Below are 15682 nucleotides of genomic sequence, written 5' to 3'. Positions count from 1 at the left end.
TTGTCGGCCGCTACATTCATGATGAAGCCAAAACGCCACGTGATGACTCAAGAACAGCTCTGACTGCCTTTATGGTACCGTCTACTCTCCATGTTTTTATCACCTCTAGCATTGTCTTAACTAACTTGGCACCCAGTGACGTCGAGATGGACATCCCAAGAGTGCACCAGGGTCAGACGGTGAAAGGCTGCTCGTAACAAGGAGGGTCATCGCGGCCTACATTGCGAGTAGCCTCGTACTCTGCACCGCGTCTCTGCTGGAAACCAAGTCCGATGGTACTCACCGTCAAAAAGAATTGTGAAAGTAAAACAATTATTTAGCTAGAGGCACCAGCCCGTAGTCCGTACCAAGGAATGTGTGTAACACAGCAAAGTTGAACATAACAGCTGCTGAATTTGACCGGTGTTCCACAGATATACAACATTAAATGCCAGTGTGTCGCCAAAAGCCACGGTGGCATGCCAGTGTCTCGCAACACAGATAGACGAATGCTAGTGCGACCCCTGACAAAAAACAGAAGTTATCACCGCGAACTCGGCACTGCTTTGCCAAACGAAAAACAGTGGCACCAAACTTAACTGAAAAAAGATGAACCACAATTGTACGTGAGCTCCCCGCCGTATGGCGAGTGCAGAAATACAACAATATAGAGACCAAAACTACACCCCCGCAAGAAGTGAAACAAATCTAGTACTCAGGAACGTAGTCGTGACACACAAAAAGCAATCAGGATGTTCCCAGAAGCAGATCGAGGAACATTTCCGTTCCGCAGGATCACCCACTATGGGCCCATCACGGCGGCTACAGCGCAGTTGAAGCGACTTTGATTGCAGAAATAATACCATCGAAATGACTATGTGAGAAGACACAAACGTTGATACGTGATCGTGTCGAAGACTCCTTGTTCCGGACTTCTGCAGGTGCTGGGCCACGATCCTCTATGTTTCTCTGTTACTGGAAAATGGCCACAAAAGTACCAACCTGTTTGTACAGCTTGTCCACACCACCTGGATCAACCATGCCTTCGTCCACAGTGCGTAGCAGTCGCGGTAGCCGTTCTCGCTCGTTCGGGACTCCCCTGTTTTTTCGTGAGTGCATCCAAACAGTGGCGTTTTATTCGCGGTGAGCTACCGCTGTGCTGTGCAAGATTGTCCGCAACCACTGTGGCCGAGATCAGAAAACCGCTGCTCTTTCCTCGCGTTCTCAAGTGCGATCTCCTGTCGTCAGAAGTCGCCCCGTATCTAGGATCGCCCCTGACGATGTGCGCGTTTCCTCTTCGTCTGGAAATCTTCTTCCTCATCCATTGTGGAGTGTTTCCGCTTTGAACGGTGCTTGCGTTTCGTCCGGTGTGCTGTCATCGAATGCGTTTCTTCTTCAGAGTCCTGATGAACTGGGCGGGTCCTTCGCTTGAGCCGTCGTCGCCTGGTCACCGACTCCTCGTCTTCACTGAACTCTGCGGAGCGGGAACGCCGCGAGGTGGATTCGTCCTCGCTCATGCCCCTACGGCGGCTACGCGACAGCGGTCTGGCGTATTCCTTCCTTCCGTTGTTCGTTGTTTCTTCGTACGCCCCTGTGGTCGAGCCCTCGTCCCTTCCGTATCGGAGGTTTTGAGAGAGAATCCGCATGGCCTCTGCTTTTGCCTGGGCCTCAGGCACGGTGAATTTGTCGGCGTCAGGCCCGTAAAACGGTTCGCAGTCTGCAAAGCCGGTAATCGCGCCCGGCGCGACAACGAATTCTTCCTGCAGAAGAAGCCTTTTCTCGCTCACCGTCTGGTAGAAGGGAATCTCCGCCCATTTGAGGAAACACATCTTCTTTTCCGGACGATGAGTCCAGACTTCACAGCGCCGCTCTGCTTTGCACAGCTGGAAGCACTTGTACGCCGACACGGTATCCAGTTTGATGGTGATGTCGTGCCCGGGGTAGTCCTGACCTGCAAACACGCAGGGTTTCTTTCGCTGGGCTGGACAAACGAAACCTGCCCCGTCTCCGTCGGATGAGGCGTCGGATCCCGCCACCGCGCAGCACCGGGGACCGCTCTCGTGGCCCTCCACATGTCTCTCCACCGTCGCACTCCATTTCAGGTAGCACTTCTGCATCAGCTTGACATAGGTGAATCCTACGCAGCCGTCGACGGACTGACATATCCGCTGGCATGCATCGGCGGAGACACAGCCCTTGAAGGAGGCGAGATCGTGGCCCCAGAAGTCGGTGTTTGGCCTGTTGCAAGACAATTTGCTGGATGGCGGCGGCGTCGTCGTCGTTGTCGTAGTCGTCGTCGTTTGTGGATACTCGCAGAACAAAGGCGCGAAAACCACAGAGGCCCGCGTCGCTCCCGAGTGGCCGTCGCCCGCAGCCTCCAGACCTTCGACGGTCACGCGGTTTCTCGGGGCGAAGCGGAATGCCCGCAGCGAACAAGAGCCGCGAAGGTGCCGCGGAAGCTGAGGGGTCGAGTAGTACGAGTAGTGCGTGCAGCCTTCTGTCTGTCGACAAAGCGACTCGCACGCGCCGCGACTCGCGACACCAGCAGCGAAAAAGCGCAGTTCTGTTCCATCGGTGTAGTCCACGTTGTACTCGTAGCATGTCTTCTCTGCAGAGACGAAGAAAGCGCGACGCCTCCACCAAGGTTCATTAGCTTCGCAAGTCGCCAAAACCCAACACACGCCAGAAGGGAAAAAACGCACACAGCAGCGAAAGAAGAAGGGCGCCGGCACCCTCAGGGCTTTAGAACGTTCGGAGGCACCCAGATACACACTCAATAGTCTCCACAGATAACTCGAGATGTCTACGCAGCTTGCCCACAGACTCTCCATGCTTCGACTTCATCTTACCTGGACACGGGTTCCCAGGGTGGTCATTGCATGTTGTGCAACATGGAATGCCATTCGCGAGGTTTGCACAGTGCCCTTCTTTTGAGGTGGAACAGAACGGGCTGAAGCGGCTGCCGAGTGGAAAAGGCAGGTTCAGCGAATCACAGACAGACGGACTGCTCGGGCAACCTGCAGACAAGCGTAGGACGACAAGAGATGTTCAGCCACAAAACACCGGCGCAGGCTTTGTTTCTCGCTTCTACCACGACCCTGAGCGAAATCGCTTTCTGCAACCTGGTGGATAACTCGAGACCCCAACCCCTGAACTGTAGCTGGGAAACTCCAAAGTGTTTCACCGCTGCATCTGGGCTGCGCTAATCCGTTGCGTCCGCAACAAAAACAGAGTTTCTGCCCGTGATTTTGGAATTTTCTTGTCAGGTGAGCATCGGAAAAAGAACAGAGAGAAGGGGGGTTCTGGGCGTTGTCGAACCGTAAACCGTAAAAAACCTACCTGTTCTGCTTGTCACGGCAACGAGGTCCAAAGGTGGAGAGTCCGGAGTGGGTGGTGAGCACGATCGAGGGCCAGAAGTGACTTCAAACACACCTCGTGATGGGACACGAACGACGGGGGCCTTCCGCGGCAGCAAATAGCACGCTCCCTGTTGGTACAAGACACCCCATATGCATCAGGTGAAAAGCATCTCTACGATACTCACAAAGTTCCCAAATGCGCTTTCGATTCTCCATACCGCTGGATGGAACCGGCGTTTATTCAAAGAAGGCACTCGGGACCGCGCCTCGCGGCAGGACAGACCATTGTGTCCAATCCAGAGTATTGGGTGGCTGGATACCTCCAATCCACACAGTGCTTCACTCGGTCACGTTATCCACAAAATACCAGGACCGAAGCATCGAATGGCTAAGAGTCGAAGGCAACCTTCAGCTCTTCTTGCAAGGAACAGGGGGGAAGAGCCCTACGCGGTCTGCAGCCACCACTATCACGGCTTTCGTGGCACAAGCGCTCAAGAGAATTTTTCTCTCCGCATACGTGAGATACCCTTTGCGTAAGCCATTAAGTGAAGCGCTTTCTTCTCGTCTCTGCATTTCTGCGTAGCGAAATGGTGGTGCTTGTCTACGATGAGGACCCAGGGCCGTGCCTTCAGTCGAAGGGCGCCAGTCACGGAGCCCCCGTTTGTCCGATGTCTTCGCTAGGCATTTGAGTTCTTAGCTCGTGACCGCCTCACACAGCCTGAATGCATCCCGCGACTCACTTGGTGCTCGAGTGGTAGCACTGCACTTTTGACGAAAGAGAAGAAGTGACACTCCGGAGCTGTCAGCTTGCAGAGAGCTTGGCAGTGCGATGCTGTAGGTACGCCTCGCCACACTACAATGAACTCGCTTCCTGGACTGTATCGCACATTCCTCTCGAAGCACGAGTCATCCATTTGCACGAGGGGCTTCTCTTCCTTCTTGGCCATCCGCAAGGCTCCGAAACGCTCCGAGCTTGTCGACTCTGTATGTTGGCCTGGACGATGATGAAACAAAGCCAAGGGTCAAGAAAGCATGAGATTTATGTCAGATCTCAGCGGGCGATGTTCAGACAAAAACTCTTGGCGTTCCAGTCGACATCGCACACCAACACTGAAATGGACAGAGAGTTGCTTCCAAGCAAACATGAACACCGGTAGGATATTGAAATCCAAAACTTCCAGCTATCTTACGCAGTCCAGTGTGGTGGTGGTGTACAGCACGCTCATGGATTCAGTGTCCAGGACTACCTGGCTATGTCACCGGGAAAGACAGATGCCACATCGATGGGGACTCTTGCAGTCTCCCTCCCTCTCCCCACCGGGTTGAGTCCTCGATTCACAATTGTGTTTTGTCCTCATTTCCCGGGCCTGTCTGGAGAAAAGCGAGTCAGTCGAATTTAGGCAAGAGTCGTTTGGTCTGCATTCCGCACAGGAAGGCTTTGACGAACGCCGTATATCACGAGGATGGTGGACACAGGAAAGCGCCTTCGGGTGGAAGCTCCTTGACCGATCCGAAGATCCCACCTGCGATGACTGTGTGCAGACAGATCCGTAGGTCGCAATCTTTTGTCGTATCGCTCCCGTCTTACCTCGGACCACGTCGGAGATGCTCGACATCAGTCCTGAAAACTCTTGCCAGCTGTCTCCAGGCAGCCACTGCTTGAGGGGGACGTCACCGCTGACATGACCGCTCTTGAGCACTTCCATGATAGCACGCTTCCAGTCGCCTGGATCCACTGGAGTCTGCATCCAACCGTCGTCCGTCTCCGGCGCATCTCGCTGGAGCAGGGATTCTTGTTGTACTTCCGCTGGCTCCATCACAGCTTCACTCTCCTCGACCTTCTCCCATCCATCATCCCAGTTTTCTCCTTGCGCAATCTGTGCGGTCTCACCTTCCAGGTCTGCAGAGCTTCCCCATGAGGCCTCAAGTTCGCCGTCACGCGTGAGCTCTTCTTTCATCTTGGAATGGAGCTGTTCGATGTCTGTCGACAACTCCTCGTCATCCACCAATTCCACGTCGCCCAAGTGAGAGGCCTTGGGGTAGCTATCTTCAAAAGCGACGATGTGCCCGGGTCTCCTTCGCTGTCCGTCTTTTCCTGAATCTGCGTCATCGAATGTTTCGTCCCTGTCTTCTCCACGAGACTTCGAGCTGCGGTGCCGCTGCTTCTCCAGTCGCCTGCGTTGTGACAGGCGGCTTTCGTGTTTTTTGTGAAGCCAATCGACAGACATCGAGTCCTCACTTTCCATCCGAGACCGACTCGCCCGTCGGGACCACCCGTCTTCGTATACGGGACTGTCAGGTGTGAGGAATTCCTTTGACTCGTAGGACCGGTCCTGAGCAAACGTGAGCGAATCTCGGTTTCTGACGATATCGTCGAGACCGTCAATGCCTCGTCGCTCAGATCGATGCTTGCTGGATGAACGATACAGTTCTGGCTGTCGCAAATGAGGCGCTGTCAGCGCCGTCATGAGATTCTCCCAGTGGAGCTTTCTCGCACTCTCAGTCGCGGAGGGACCAAGCCGCGAGTAGTTGCGGTGCAATAAGGCACCGACGCTTTGCGTCGAAGCCCTGGCGTCTGAATGGTGGCCTCGCAGCAACTTCGCAACAGCTTCCAGATTCAGAGTTCGCGCCGCCGCCCGCGCGGCGTCCTTCTGCTCGTGGCTGGCAGACTGTGTCTTCCCAACGGCGGTTCCTGGTCCCGCCAGCTGCGATTGAGGTGCCTCGCCGTGGGCTTTGCCGGCGACTTTGTCGACAGCCTGGACAGCGGCAACTCCTGCCTGAATAAGAGCCGTCAATTGAGCCGCGTTTGGCCGCTGCGAAGGAGAGTCCTGTGTTAGAAAGTCGGCCTGGGGCACATGCTGGCTGGGGGGGTAGAAGGGATCCAGAATGCTTATTTCTCGTTCCTCTCTGTTTCGCTGGCTGCCTGGCACCCCGGTGTTGTGTCCGTATCTGTGGCCGGTCTCAGAATGTCGGCGGATCTCTTCAAACGCACCTGGATAAGACGAGATGCTCCACTCGTCAAGGTCATCTGCATCACGGAGCTCGTCATCGTATTCGTCGTCCAGCATCGACATCGTAAATGGCCTCCGGTGTGACCGCCGACTTGTCCTGGACGTTTCACCATCCTCTGTCGCTGCTCGGGTCTCTGAATCACTGTTGGGACTCTCTGAAAGCTCCTCTGAGTGCCGACTCCTCGAGGACATATGGCGCCTCTCCCTTCCCTTCCTGTCTCTCCCGTCTCTGTCCGCCCGCCGGCGCCTGGTGGATCGAGATCGCTCCGCAGAGTAGTCAATGCTCTCATCGTCATCGGATTGAAAGACCCATTCATCGAAACCCCCACCTGCCTCGCGACTCCCCTTCCTTCTCCGTCTGCTCTCCGTCGTCATATGCTTCTTCTGTGTCGCCGAAGCCTCCGAAATGGATTCGTCACCATCCATATATGCCTCCTCCGTAGCAGATCCGATGTTCTTTCTTCTTCTTCTAAGACTGCTCAGTGTTTGGTCATGTCGCCCTCGGCTTTGTGAGTCCGCGTCAGTGCTCCGTGATTCCTCAACAGACCTGGAGTATCCTGAACTCTCCGGCTTCTGCGACCGCCTTCTGTCTGCCTTCTTCTTTCCGTGTTGGCCCGACATTGAGCGCGCTTCTGCCTCCATGTCCTCGCTGCTCTTTTCACGTTTCTTGGATCGGCTCTTCTTCGCGGTCCTCCTCTTCGCTTTCTTCGAGGCCTCTTGTGTTTCGTCGTCAGTTGCCGGAGGCAGTGCAGATGTCACTTGTTCTGTACTCTCCGACGTAGGCGACTCTCCAGCCGAAACAGCTTCGTCAGCCTCTAGTCCGTGCTCAGACACCAAATTGTCGCCTGCGTCCTCCTGCTCGCGCGCCTCTTCGTCCTGAGGCATGAGGACCTCGTCCTCCTCGCTACCCCCTGTGGCGGTATCATCGTCCTCTTTCTCCAACATCATTGCGGCCTCGCTTTCTCCAGTGTCTGTCTCCTGACGCACGTCAGACGCCACCTGTTCTGTATTCTCTGGACTCGTCGTCTCTCCGGGAGCGAGCGATTCCTCACTGACGGTCGGCCCGGTCTCGGGTGCCAGCAAAAACTTGCCAGCCTCTGACGCATGCTCGGATGCCGTCTTGTCGTCTGCAGTCTTCCGCTTGTGCGTCCGCGACCGCTTTCTGTGTGTCTTCTTTGCGTTTTTGACAGAGTCGAGACCTTCTTGCGCGACTGACCTAGTAGATGTGTCGTCACCGCTAGCCGCCACCTCGACGACACCTTCGTCCTGAGGCATTTCACCCTCAACGGCATCACCCTCACCTGCCAATGTAGCGACCTTACTGCTCCGTTCACGCCTTCTCGATCGGTGCTTCTTCTCCCGCCTCTTCCTCTTCTTTCCGGTAGCCCCGTCACTATCCCCCGGCATCGCCGCGGCATCGCTGGTCAATCCACTCGCCAACAGGTCCAGCACCGCCAATGTCGTCTTCTTTGTCTTCTCCGCGTCGGCAGCAGTCTCCCCTCGCGTCGCACCCGCACGGCCCCGCTTCTCACGCCTTCTCGATCGGTGCTTCTTCTCCCCCCTCTTCCTCTTCTTTCCGGTAGCCCCGTCACTATCCCCCGGCATCGCCGCGGCATCGCTGGTCAATCCACTCGCCAACAGGTCCAGCACCGCCAATGTCGTCTTCTTTGTCTTCTCCGCGTCGGCAGCAGTCTCCCCTCGCGTCGCACCCGCACGGCCCCGCTTCTCACGCCTTCTCGATCGGTGCTTCTTCTCCCCCCTCTTCCTCTTCTTTCCGGTAGCCCCGTCACTCTCTCCTGGCGTCCCCGCCGCATCACCGGCCAATCCATCACTCCCCAGTTGGTCTATCTCAGCTGCGGTTGTATCCTCTGTCACCTCGGTACCGACCTCCCGTGTCACCGAAACATCACCGGGCAATCCACCAGTCGCCAACAGGTCCACATCTACCGCTGTTGTCGCCTCTGTCATCTCGCTACCGACACCGCCCTCCCCGGGCGTTGCAGCAGCATCGCCGGCCTTCTCACCTTTCTTCGATCGCCGCTTCTTTCCCCGCCTCTTCTTCTTTCCGGTGGCCCCGTCGCTCTCTCCTGGCGTCCCCGCCGCATCACCGGCCAATCCATCAGTCGCCAACACCTCCGCATCCACCGCTGTTGTCGCCTCTGTCATCTCGCTACCGACACCGCCCTCCCCGGGCGTCGCAGCAGCATCGCCGGCCTTCTCACCTTTCTTCGATCGCCGCTTCTTTCCCCGCCTCTTCTTCTTTCCGGTAGCCCCGTCGCTCTCTCCTGGCGTCCCCGCCGCATCACCGGCCAATCCATCAGTCGCCAACACCTCCGCATCCACCGCTGTTGTCGCCTCTGTCATCTCGCTACCGACACCGCCCTCCCCGGGCGTTGCAGCGGCATCGCCGGCCTTCTCACCTTTCTTCGATCGCCGCTTCTTTCCCCGCCTCTTCTTCTTTCCGGTAGCCCCGTCGCTCTCTCCTGGCGTCCCCGCCGCATCACCGGCCAATCCATCAGTCGCCAACACCTCCGCATCCACCGCTGTTGTCGCCTCTGTCATCTCGCTACCGACACCGCCCTCCCCGGGCGTTGCAGCGGCATCGCCGGCCTTCTCACCTTTCTTCGATCGCCGCTTCTTTCCCCGCCTCTTCTTCTTTCCGGTAGCCCCGTCGCTCTCTCCTGGCGTCCCCGCCGCATCACCGGCCAATCCATCAGTCGCCAACACCTCCGCATCCACCGCTGTTGTCGCCTCTGTCATCTCGCTACCGACACCGCCCTCCCCGGGCGTCGCAGCGGCATCGCCGGCCTTCTCACCTTTCTTCGATCGCCGCTTCTTTCCCCGCCTCTTCTTCTTTCCGGTAGCCCCGTCGCTCTCTCCTGGCGTCCCCGCCGCATCACCGGCCAATCCATCAGTCGCCAACACCTCCGCATCCACCGCTGTTGTCGCCTCTGTCATCTCGCTACCGACACCGCCCTCCCCGGGCGTTGCAGCAGCATCGCCGGCCTTCTCACCTTTCTTCGATCGCCGCTTCTTTCCCCGCCTCTTCTTCTTTCCGGTAGCCCCGTCGCTCTCTCCTGGCGTCCCCGCCGCATCACCGGCCAATCCATCAGTCGCCAACACCTCCGCATCCACCGCTGTTGTCGCCTCTGTCATCTCGCTACCGACACCGCCCTCCCCGGGCGTTGCAGCAGCATCGCCGGCCTTCTCACCTTTCTTCGATCGCCGCTTCTTTCCCCGCCTCTTCTTCTTTCCGGTAGCCCCGTCGCTCTCTCCTGGCGTCCCCGCCGCATCACCGGCCAATCCATCAGTCGCCAACACCTCCGCATCCACCGCTGTTGTCGCCTCTGTCATCTCGCTACCGACACCGCCCTCCCCGGGCGTTGCAGCAGCATCGCCGGCCTTCTCACCTTTCTTCGATCGCCGCTTCTTTCCCCGCCTCTTCTTCTTTCCGGTAGCCCCGTCGCTCTCTCCTGGCGTCCCCGCCGCATCACCGGCCAATCCATCAGTCGCCAACACCTCCGCATCCACCGCTGTTGTCGCCTCTGTCATCTCGCTACCGACACCGCCCTCCCCGGGCGTCGCAGCAGCATCGCCGGCCTTCTCACCTTTCTTCGATCGCCGCTTCTTTCCCCGCCTCTTCTTCTTTCCGGTAGCCCCGTCGCTCTCTCCTGGCGTCCCCGCCGCATCACCGGCCAATCCATCAGTCGCCAACACCTCCGCATCCACCGCTGTTGTCGCCTCTGTCATCTCGCTACCGACACCGCCCTCCCCGGGCGTTGCAGCGGCATCGCCGGCCTTCTCACCTTTCTTCGATCGCCGCTTCTTTCCCCGCCTCTTCTTCTTTCCGGTAGCCCCGTCGCTCTCTCCTGGCGTCCCCGCCGCATCACCGGCCAATCCATCAGTCGCCAACACCTCCGCATCCACCGCTGTTGTCGCCTCTGTCATCTCGCTACCGACACCGCCCTCCCCGGGCGCTGCAGCGGCATCGCCGGCCTTCTCACCTTTCTTCGATCGCCGCTTCTTTCCCCGCCTCTTCGTCTTCTTTCCAGTCTCCGCGTCAGTATCTTCTGGTGTCGCCGGAGCACCGTCGACCGGTCCATCTTCTTGTGATTGATTCTTCGCTTTTTTCCCCCTTTTCTTGGCGGTATTTTTGTTTTCTTGGTTCGTCTCAAGTTCCGTTTTGTCTGCGCTCTCTGCATCGCTCTTACGCGCTCGTCTACGTCGTTTTTTCGACGTTTTCGAATTCGCAGGTTCTGCCGAGGGTGCGTTAGTATTGTCTCCTCCCTTGTCATTTTCATTTGTCGACTGCAACTCGTCGCTCAGCTTGCGGGGTTGAGGGCCCTGCGCTAGCGACCTGCTTCCTTCACTGCTAAATGGATTGAGGACATCACCGAGAGCCGGCACTGGCATCCCGCCGTTGTCCGTCGTCAATTCGATTTCTTTCTGGATATCTCTTCTTCTTGAAGAGTTTGCCGACACGGCTGGGATACCGCCAGGCACTGAGACCGTCAAGGTGACTACCAGCAGAAGCACCCATCTGGGGATGCCCCCCCGACAGCGTGCTGTTCCTTCCCCTTTTACATGTTGCCTCATACTCCCGTCAAGCCGCCATATCGAAGGCGAGTGACGACACCAGTCCTTGCCGCTTCCTCTTGTCATGCCTCCTGCCCGGATGAACCCAGAATTTCCGAGTCCACGTCTACATTCGCAGTCGCCTGGACGCTCGGTGGAAAGACGCTAAAGGTGGCCACGCGAGACCTAACACACCCGTCCGCCTGGCTTACCGAACCGACGCGAAGTAGCAGCCGAGTGAGAAGCTCTGGACGTGTACGGGACGAATCAGCCCTATACTGAGCGCTTCCTGTAAAAATTTCTCCCCTCTCTATCAGACAGGACCGAGCTTTCTCGTTCTGACGCTTTCACTATACGCAACTGTGTAACCTGGCGAAACTCCACGCTCAATGAGGGCGCGTCGTTCGGAAGAGTGCCGTGGAAGTTCCGCCGATAGGGGGGCCTTGACATAGTGAGCAAAAAAAACGTGTGCCGCGAGTTGGCCCCAGAACGGCGTTTTTCCAGCTTAACGTGAGTCGTGCCGCCGTTCTCCTGCTCGCCTCCTGCTTAGTGTAGAAAGGAGAAGGCGTACCGGCGCTCCGCTTTCGGTGCCGCGAGGCATCCAGCCGGTCGCTCATGCGGCGCTGAGTGGGGTAGTGCCAGATGCACAAGACCACGAGAGTGGATCAACTCTTTGTGTCACGAAATTCCAAGGATTCGGCGTTCTCTGTCCTCATGTAGGCCGCACGCGGCGAACGCAGTTCAGACTTTGCGTAGTTTGTAAGAGTGGTGGTGGCGGAGTGGCGGCCGCAAGATTTGCCAAGTGGTGCGGAAGCAAGGTGAGGGGAGGCAACTCTGTCAACCCGTATTATCAGGAGACTTCAAAACAGACAGCCGCGTAGAATCCAGGCCTTCACACCTGTAGCGCTACCGTTTCTGTACATGAAATAAAACAGTCACAAACCACGGACGCGGCCGGGACGAGGGGAAACCCGGTAGAATAGCAGAGCCAAGCGGCTGAGACGAGGGAGCGACGCCTCACCCGTCGAAATTCGTGCCTAAAAAGGCAAACTAAGGCGTAGAGGACGATACACCAAGAAGAAAATAAAACGTGTGCGGACCGGCGGGTGCGCTGATGACTTCAACTTCTAGCTCGGCATGCACGGGCACTGTCCCATACCACGAAACTGTCTGCACTGCTCCGATCCCGCCGTCTCGTCACCATCGAAGGCGTGGCCCCGAGACCTGCTGTGCAGCATCCCCCAAAAGGGTGTAAAGGTATTCCCTGCGAATGTTGAGACCGATGTTATAGCACGTAAAACGGGTACTAGCGGCTTTATGCGGGAAATGAGACGGCTGAAAACAGTTACGCTCATTTGCCTAAACAAGAGGCCAACGATGCGGCCTCTAGGGCCCGCTTTTCGTCCAGTGAGTGACAGCCTTGACCGCGCGCCATTTCACGGGTGGCGTCGGCACCATGATGAACCCCTCTATACACGCCGCTACACCTCCTCAGATCGACGAGCAGTGCGCGTTGGAGCCCAATTATTCAGCGTGCTCAATGAGCAGCGAAGGTTCCCGTGCTGGGTCGATCTTTATCATTCGGGATCTGCAGTCCCCGTTTAGTTTCTGTCAGCGGCGTAGTTCAAGCAAACGACGGATCTATAATGTCGAGGCATGTGCCGCAACTGATCGACTGGGGCCTCCCGAATATACGTCTAGGCACCACAATGTACAAATCTTCGGCGGAAGCACCTGTCGTGCTCGAGGGATGTTCGAAATGCGGTTGAACTTTCAAACAGAACAATTAATTGTGTCGCTACATGTCGTACGCTACGTGCGAATGGTCTTCGCGTCTTTCGTGTACGTCAACCCACAAGCAACAAAGCAGTGGGCCTCGGGGTATGGAAGCCTCCACAACATACTGTTCCTTAGTACATATGTCCCTGGGCAATGTCAACTCTATAAGACACTGTAGAGTTGCAGTGTTATCCTGTATACTCAGTACCTGATACTGACCAGATTTCGCCACAGGGTAGTAGGATCTCCTGACGAGTAATAGAGACTGTATGTTCCGGTGTCCCTCTCATCTGGCTGACACGCAATGGCATACGGGGGGTTGATAAGTATGGTGCAGAAAATTGTGCACACTGTCTGGTACCTGTCGATCTCCTGGCTCCATTTCTCTTGTTAATGGAATCGCTCCCAAAGAAAGTCCTCGGTGCGTAAACAAGCATTAAAAAAACAACCGTATGCCCTAGTGGCGTAGAGTAAAGAGATCCCCTAATCTAGGGTGCTCCCCAGCGCGACTAAGTTGCGACGAACGCGTTATACCAGGGTGTCTGCTGGGTAGTTGATGTGCTAGGAGGATGGGGAGCAAGGACGAAACAGAAGATTGTATTCGTTTTGACTGGACGTGTGTTTTCTGCATGGATGCATGCCGCATGTTCCAGCCAAACCGGAGCGCGCCTGTAGACGCAGCCTCTTTCGCGACATCGCATTCACGCCCCCGCTAGGGAAAAGAAATTCATCAGCTCCTTACCAGAAGCTATCGACTGTATCATACGTGCCTCTCAGAGAATAGCGATAACTCAGTATCCTCGAAACTGGAACCTACGCTATACTATCTCACCTCCGGCTGACTCGCAGGCACAGCAAGCGGACTCATCTGTAGGAGTGACTGTGGAAAACAAGTCGCTCACGCCACCTGAACTGACAATAGGTTGGCGTCTCCAGCTTTGCTAGCCCATTCCCAGGGGCCACCAACAAGCTGACGTCCAGGTTTCAGTTCGAGTCTTTATACGCAGGCGGTCATGCCTGCTTCACTGATTATCGCCACAACGCCTTTTTTCTTTAGGAACTCGTGGGAAATTGAAGCACGACACTGTGGTGGCATTGCGACCGGACAAGGTTGCTGCAGTAATAGTGAACACACCACTTCCTCTCACACTCCTCTGATACAGTTTTCCATCTCTTGTGGGCAGACTTCGAGCACGGCCTTCCGCGACTGCGTTGGTGTACCTTCATCTGGTTTCCCTCGTTTCGATGATTGGTAGTCCAACGAGTGCCCCAGTGTTGCCACGAGCTGTAACGACCACCAGTTTTTAAGGAATTACTTTTAACATCGCATAATATGCCAAGAACTACCACTGAGGTAGGATATCTATAGGTAGCTGTGAACTATCGTTCCTTAACTGGGATATTGTACAGTAACAAGGGAGTAATAAGCCGACATGGAGGGGCCGATACACTCCGAGGATTGGAACTCTCTAGAGATATCATGATATTTGTACAGTTTGTATATAAAGGTCGAGTTTTCAAATATACTCTGGAAGATCTCCTCGTAACCAGCTACAATGTTATAGCTACATTTCGTCGAGCCGCGGTTATAGTTGCCTCTTATCCTCATTTGTTAATCAAACCGTTCAAGGATTATGCCCATTTGTGTGAGTAGTAGTTTTCTCCCGCAATTAATTCGAAGATAAACTGTAGTACAAAGAGTCGTATTAAAATGGATTTGTTAGTGATCACAGTATACTTACTGATTATCATAGGTAGTGCTACTCCACAAGCAACACACAACGTATATGGTAGATTAGCTCCTACCTTATACCTTAAATGTTCTGACTGGGTTAGAGCCGTCCTGGATTCGCATCGAACGCAGCGTAAGAAAGCGCTTCAGTCTGTCGAGCTTGCCAATCTCTTTCCTCTGCTTTCCTCCTCACGTTTGTTCCAGTGCTGAAGCTTAGCGCCGCTACAGTGAATTGTCATGCGACCTGTCTTGCAGAGAAGCCTCCCTGCAGCGTTTTTCATGAAGTCTGAAACACTGCGGATTTCCTATCATGTTGGAAGTGAGAATCCTTATTGCCTGAAATCGATTTCCGTCGGTGGACAAGTCTTGTCACGTTGCGCTGCCTGAAGAGCAGGGTCGCGCGGATTTCGTGGGCCTCGGCGACCCTAGTCGTTCATAAGTGATTTATACATCCCATGGGGACTATCGATCGAACAAAAAAGCAATTTCAAGATGACTGGGTTGGCATCAAGAATGTTCACATTTGTAGAGAGGCTGTTAGCTGACGTCTGAAGTCTCCAAGGTGGCAGTCGATAGTCAAGGTTGAACCGCATCTCAGGTATTGCATATCGATCGCTAAGTCCAAAACAGCGTCGTAGTATACCGTGATTGTCTCGTACGATGTGATGTCTATCAACCTAAAAAGTCATGCTATCTCGAGTGAAGGAAGAGCCCTAGTAACGTTTCAAGGCTCAGTCAGTGAGAGCTTTGGTGCCAGCACCATATCCTCCGTGTGTTGCATGAGTTGATGGCTAAGTCGTGTCGAGGAGCTTACGTTTGCTTGTCATTCTTGTTGAATGGTGGCTTTCGCAGCTTCAGCGTAAATTACAGCTAACGAAGGCAATTAAGCACATCTTTAGGAGCCTTTCTCCTTGGTGATTACTGTTCTCACGTTTCCAAATCTCCTTTTCTAGAGAGCAAATCAGGTTAAAATGTGGGATATTTATTTATGACTACTTTGCGTACGATCTAGTCAAAGATGGACTGGTTTGCGCGTCTGACCTCGCCTCTGTACATTTTATTGCGCAACAGCTTCCAGACTTCTAAATGGCTTGGCCGCTACGCTGAAAAACTGTGCTCTCGGAACTACTGCCAAAGGAATGATGGGTTACCTCACCTGAATGACAGTTTTAGCTGTTCCTGGTCTGTGATTTCCCCATGTATAGCAAATTGAATCTTGCCATTTCGCCGTCTATTTAACCAACGAC

General features: G+C 55.3%; 2 protein-coding genes across 2 annotated transcripts; both read right to left on the bottom strand.

Annotated features, from left to right (window-relative positions):
* Positions 1-320: 320 nt before the first annotated feature.
* TGME49_249150 (PAN domain-containing protein) lies at positions 321-8713 on the bottom strand (the record flags this gene model as incomplete). Its single annotated transcript, XM_002367208.2, has 5 exons — positions 321-2587; positions 2829-2996; positions 3319-3466; positions 4079-4332; positions 4927-8713. The coding sequence occupies 5 exons, from the start codon at positions 8711-8713 to the stop codon at positions 1242-1244; spliced, it is 5703 nt and encodes a 1900-aa protein (XP_002367249.1). The 3' UTR covers positions 321-1241.
* Positions 8714-9707: 994 nt separating this feature from the next.
* Positions 9708-11011, bottom strand: TGME49_249040 (hypothetical protein; the record flags this gene model as incomplete). The annotated part of the gene is made up of 1 exon (XM_018780884.1): positions 9708-11011. A coding segment is annotated over one exon (1304 nt), but the record flags the coding sequence as incomplete, so codon positions are not given.
* Between the last annotated feature and the right edge of the window lie 4671 nt (positions 11012-15682).

This window comes from Toxoplasma gondii, chromosome XII, assembly GCF_000006565.2.
Source record: "Toxoplasma gondii ME49 chromosome XII, whole genome shotgun sequence".
NCBI classification, from domain to species: Eukaryota; Apicomplexa; class Conoidasida; order Eucoccidiorida; family Sarcocystidae; genus Toxoplasma; species Toxoplasma gondii.
The sequence above is the reverse complement of the archived record's forward strand: the minus strand, read 5'-3'. Positions and strand labels throughout refer to the sequence as shown.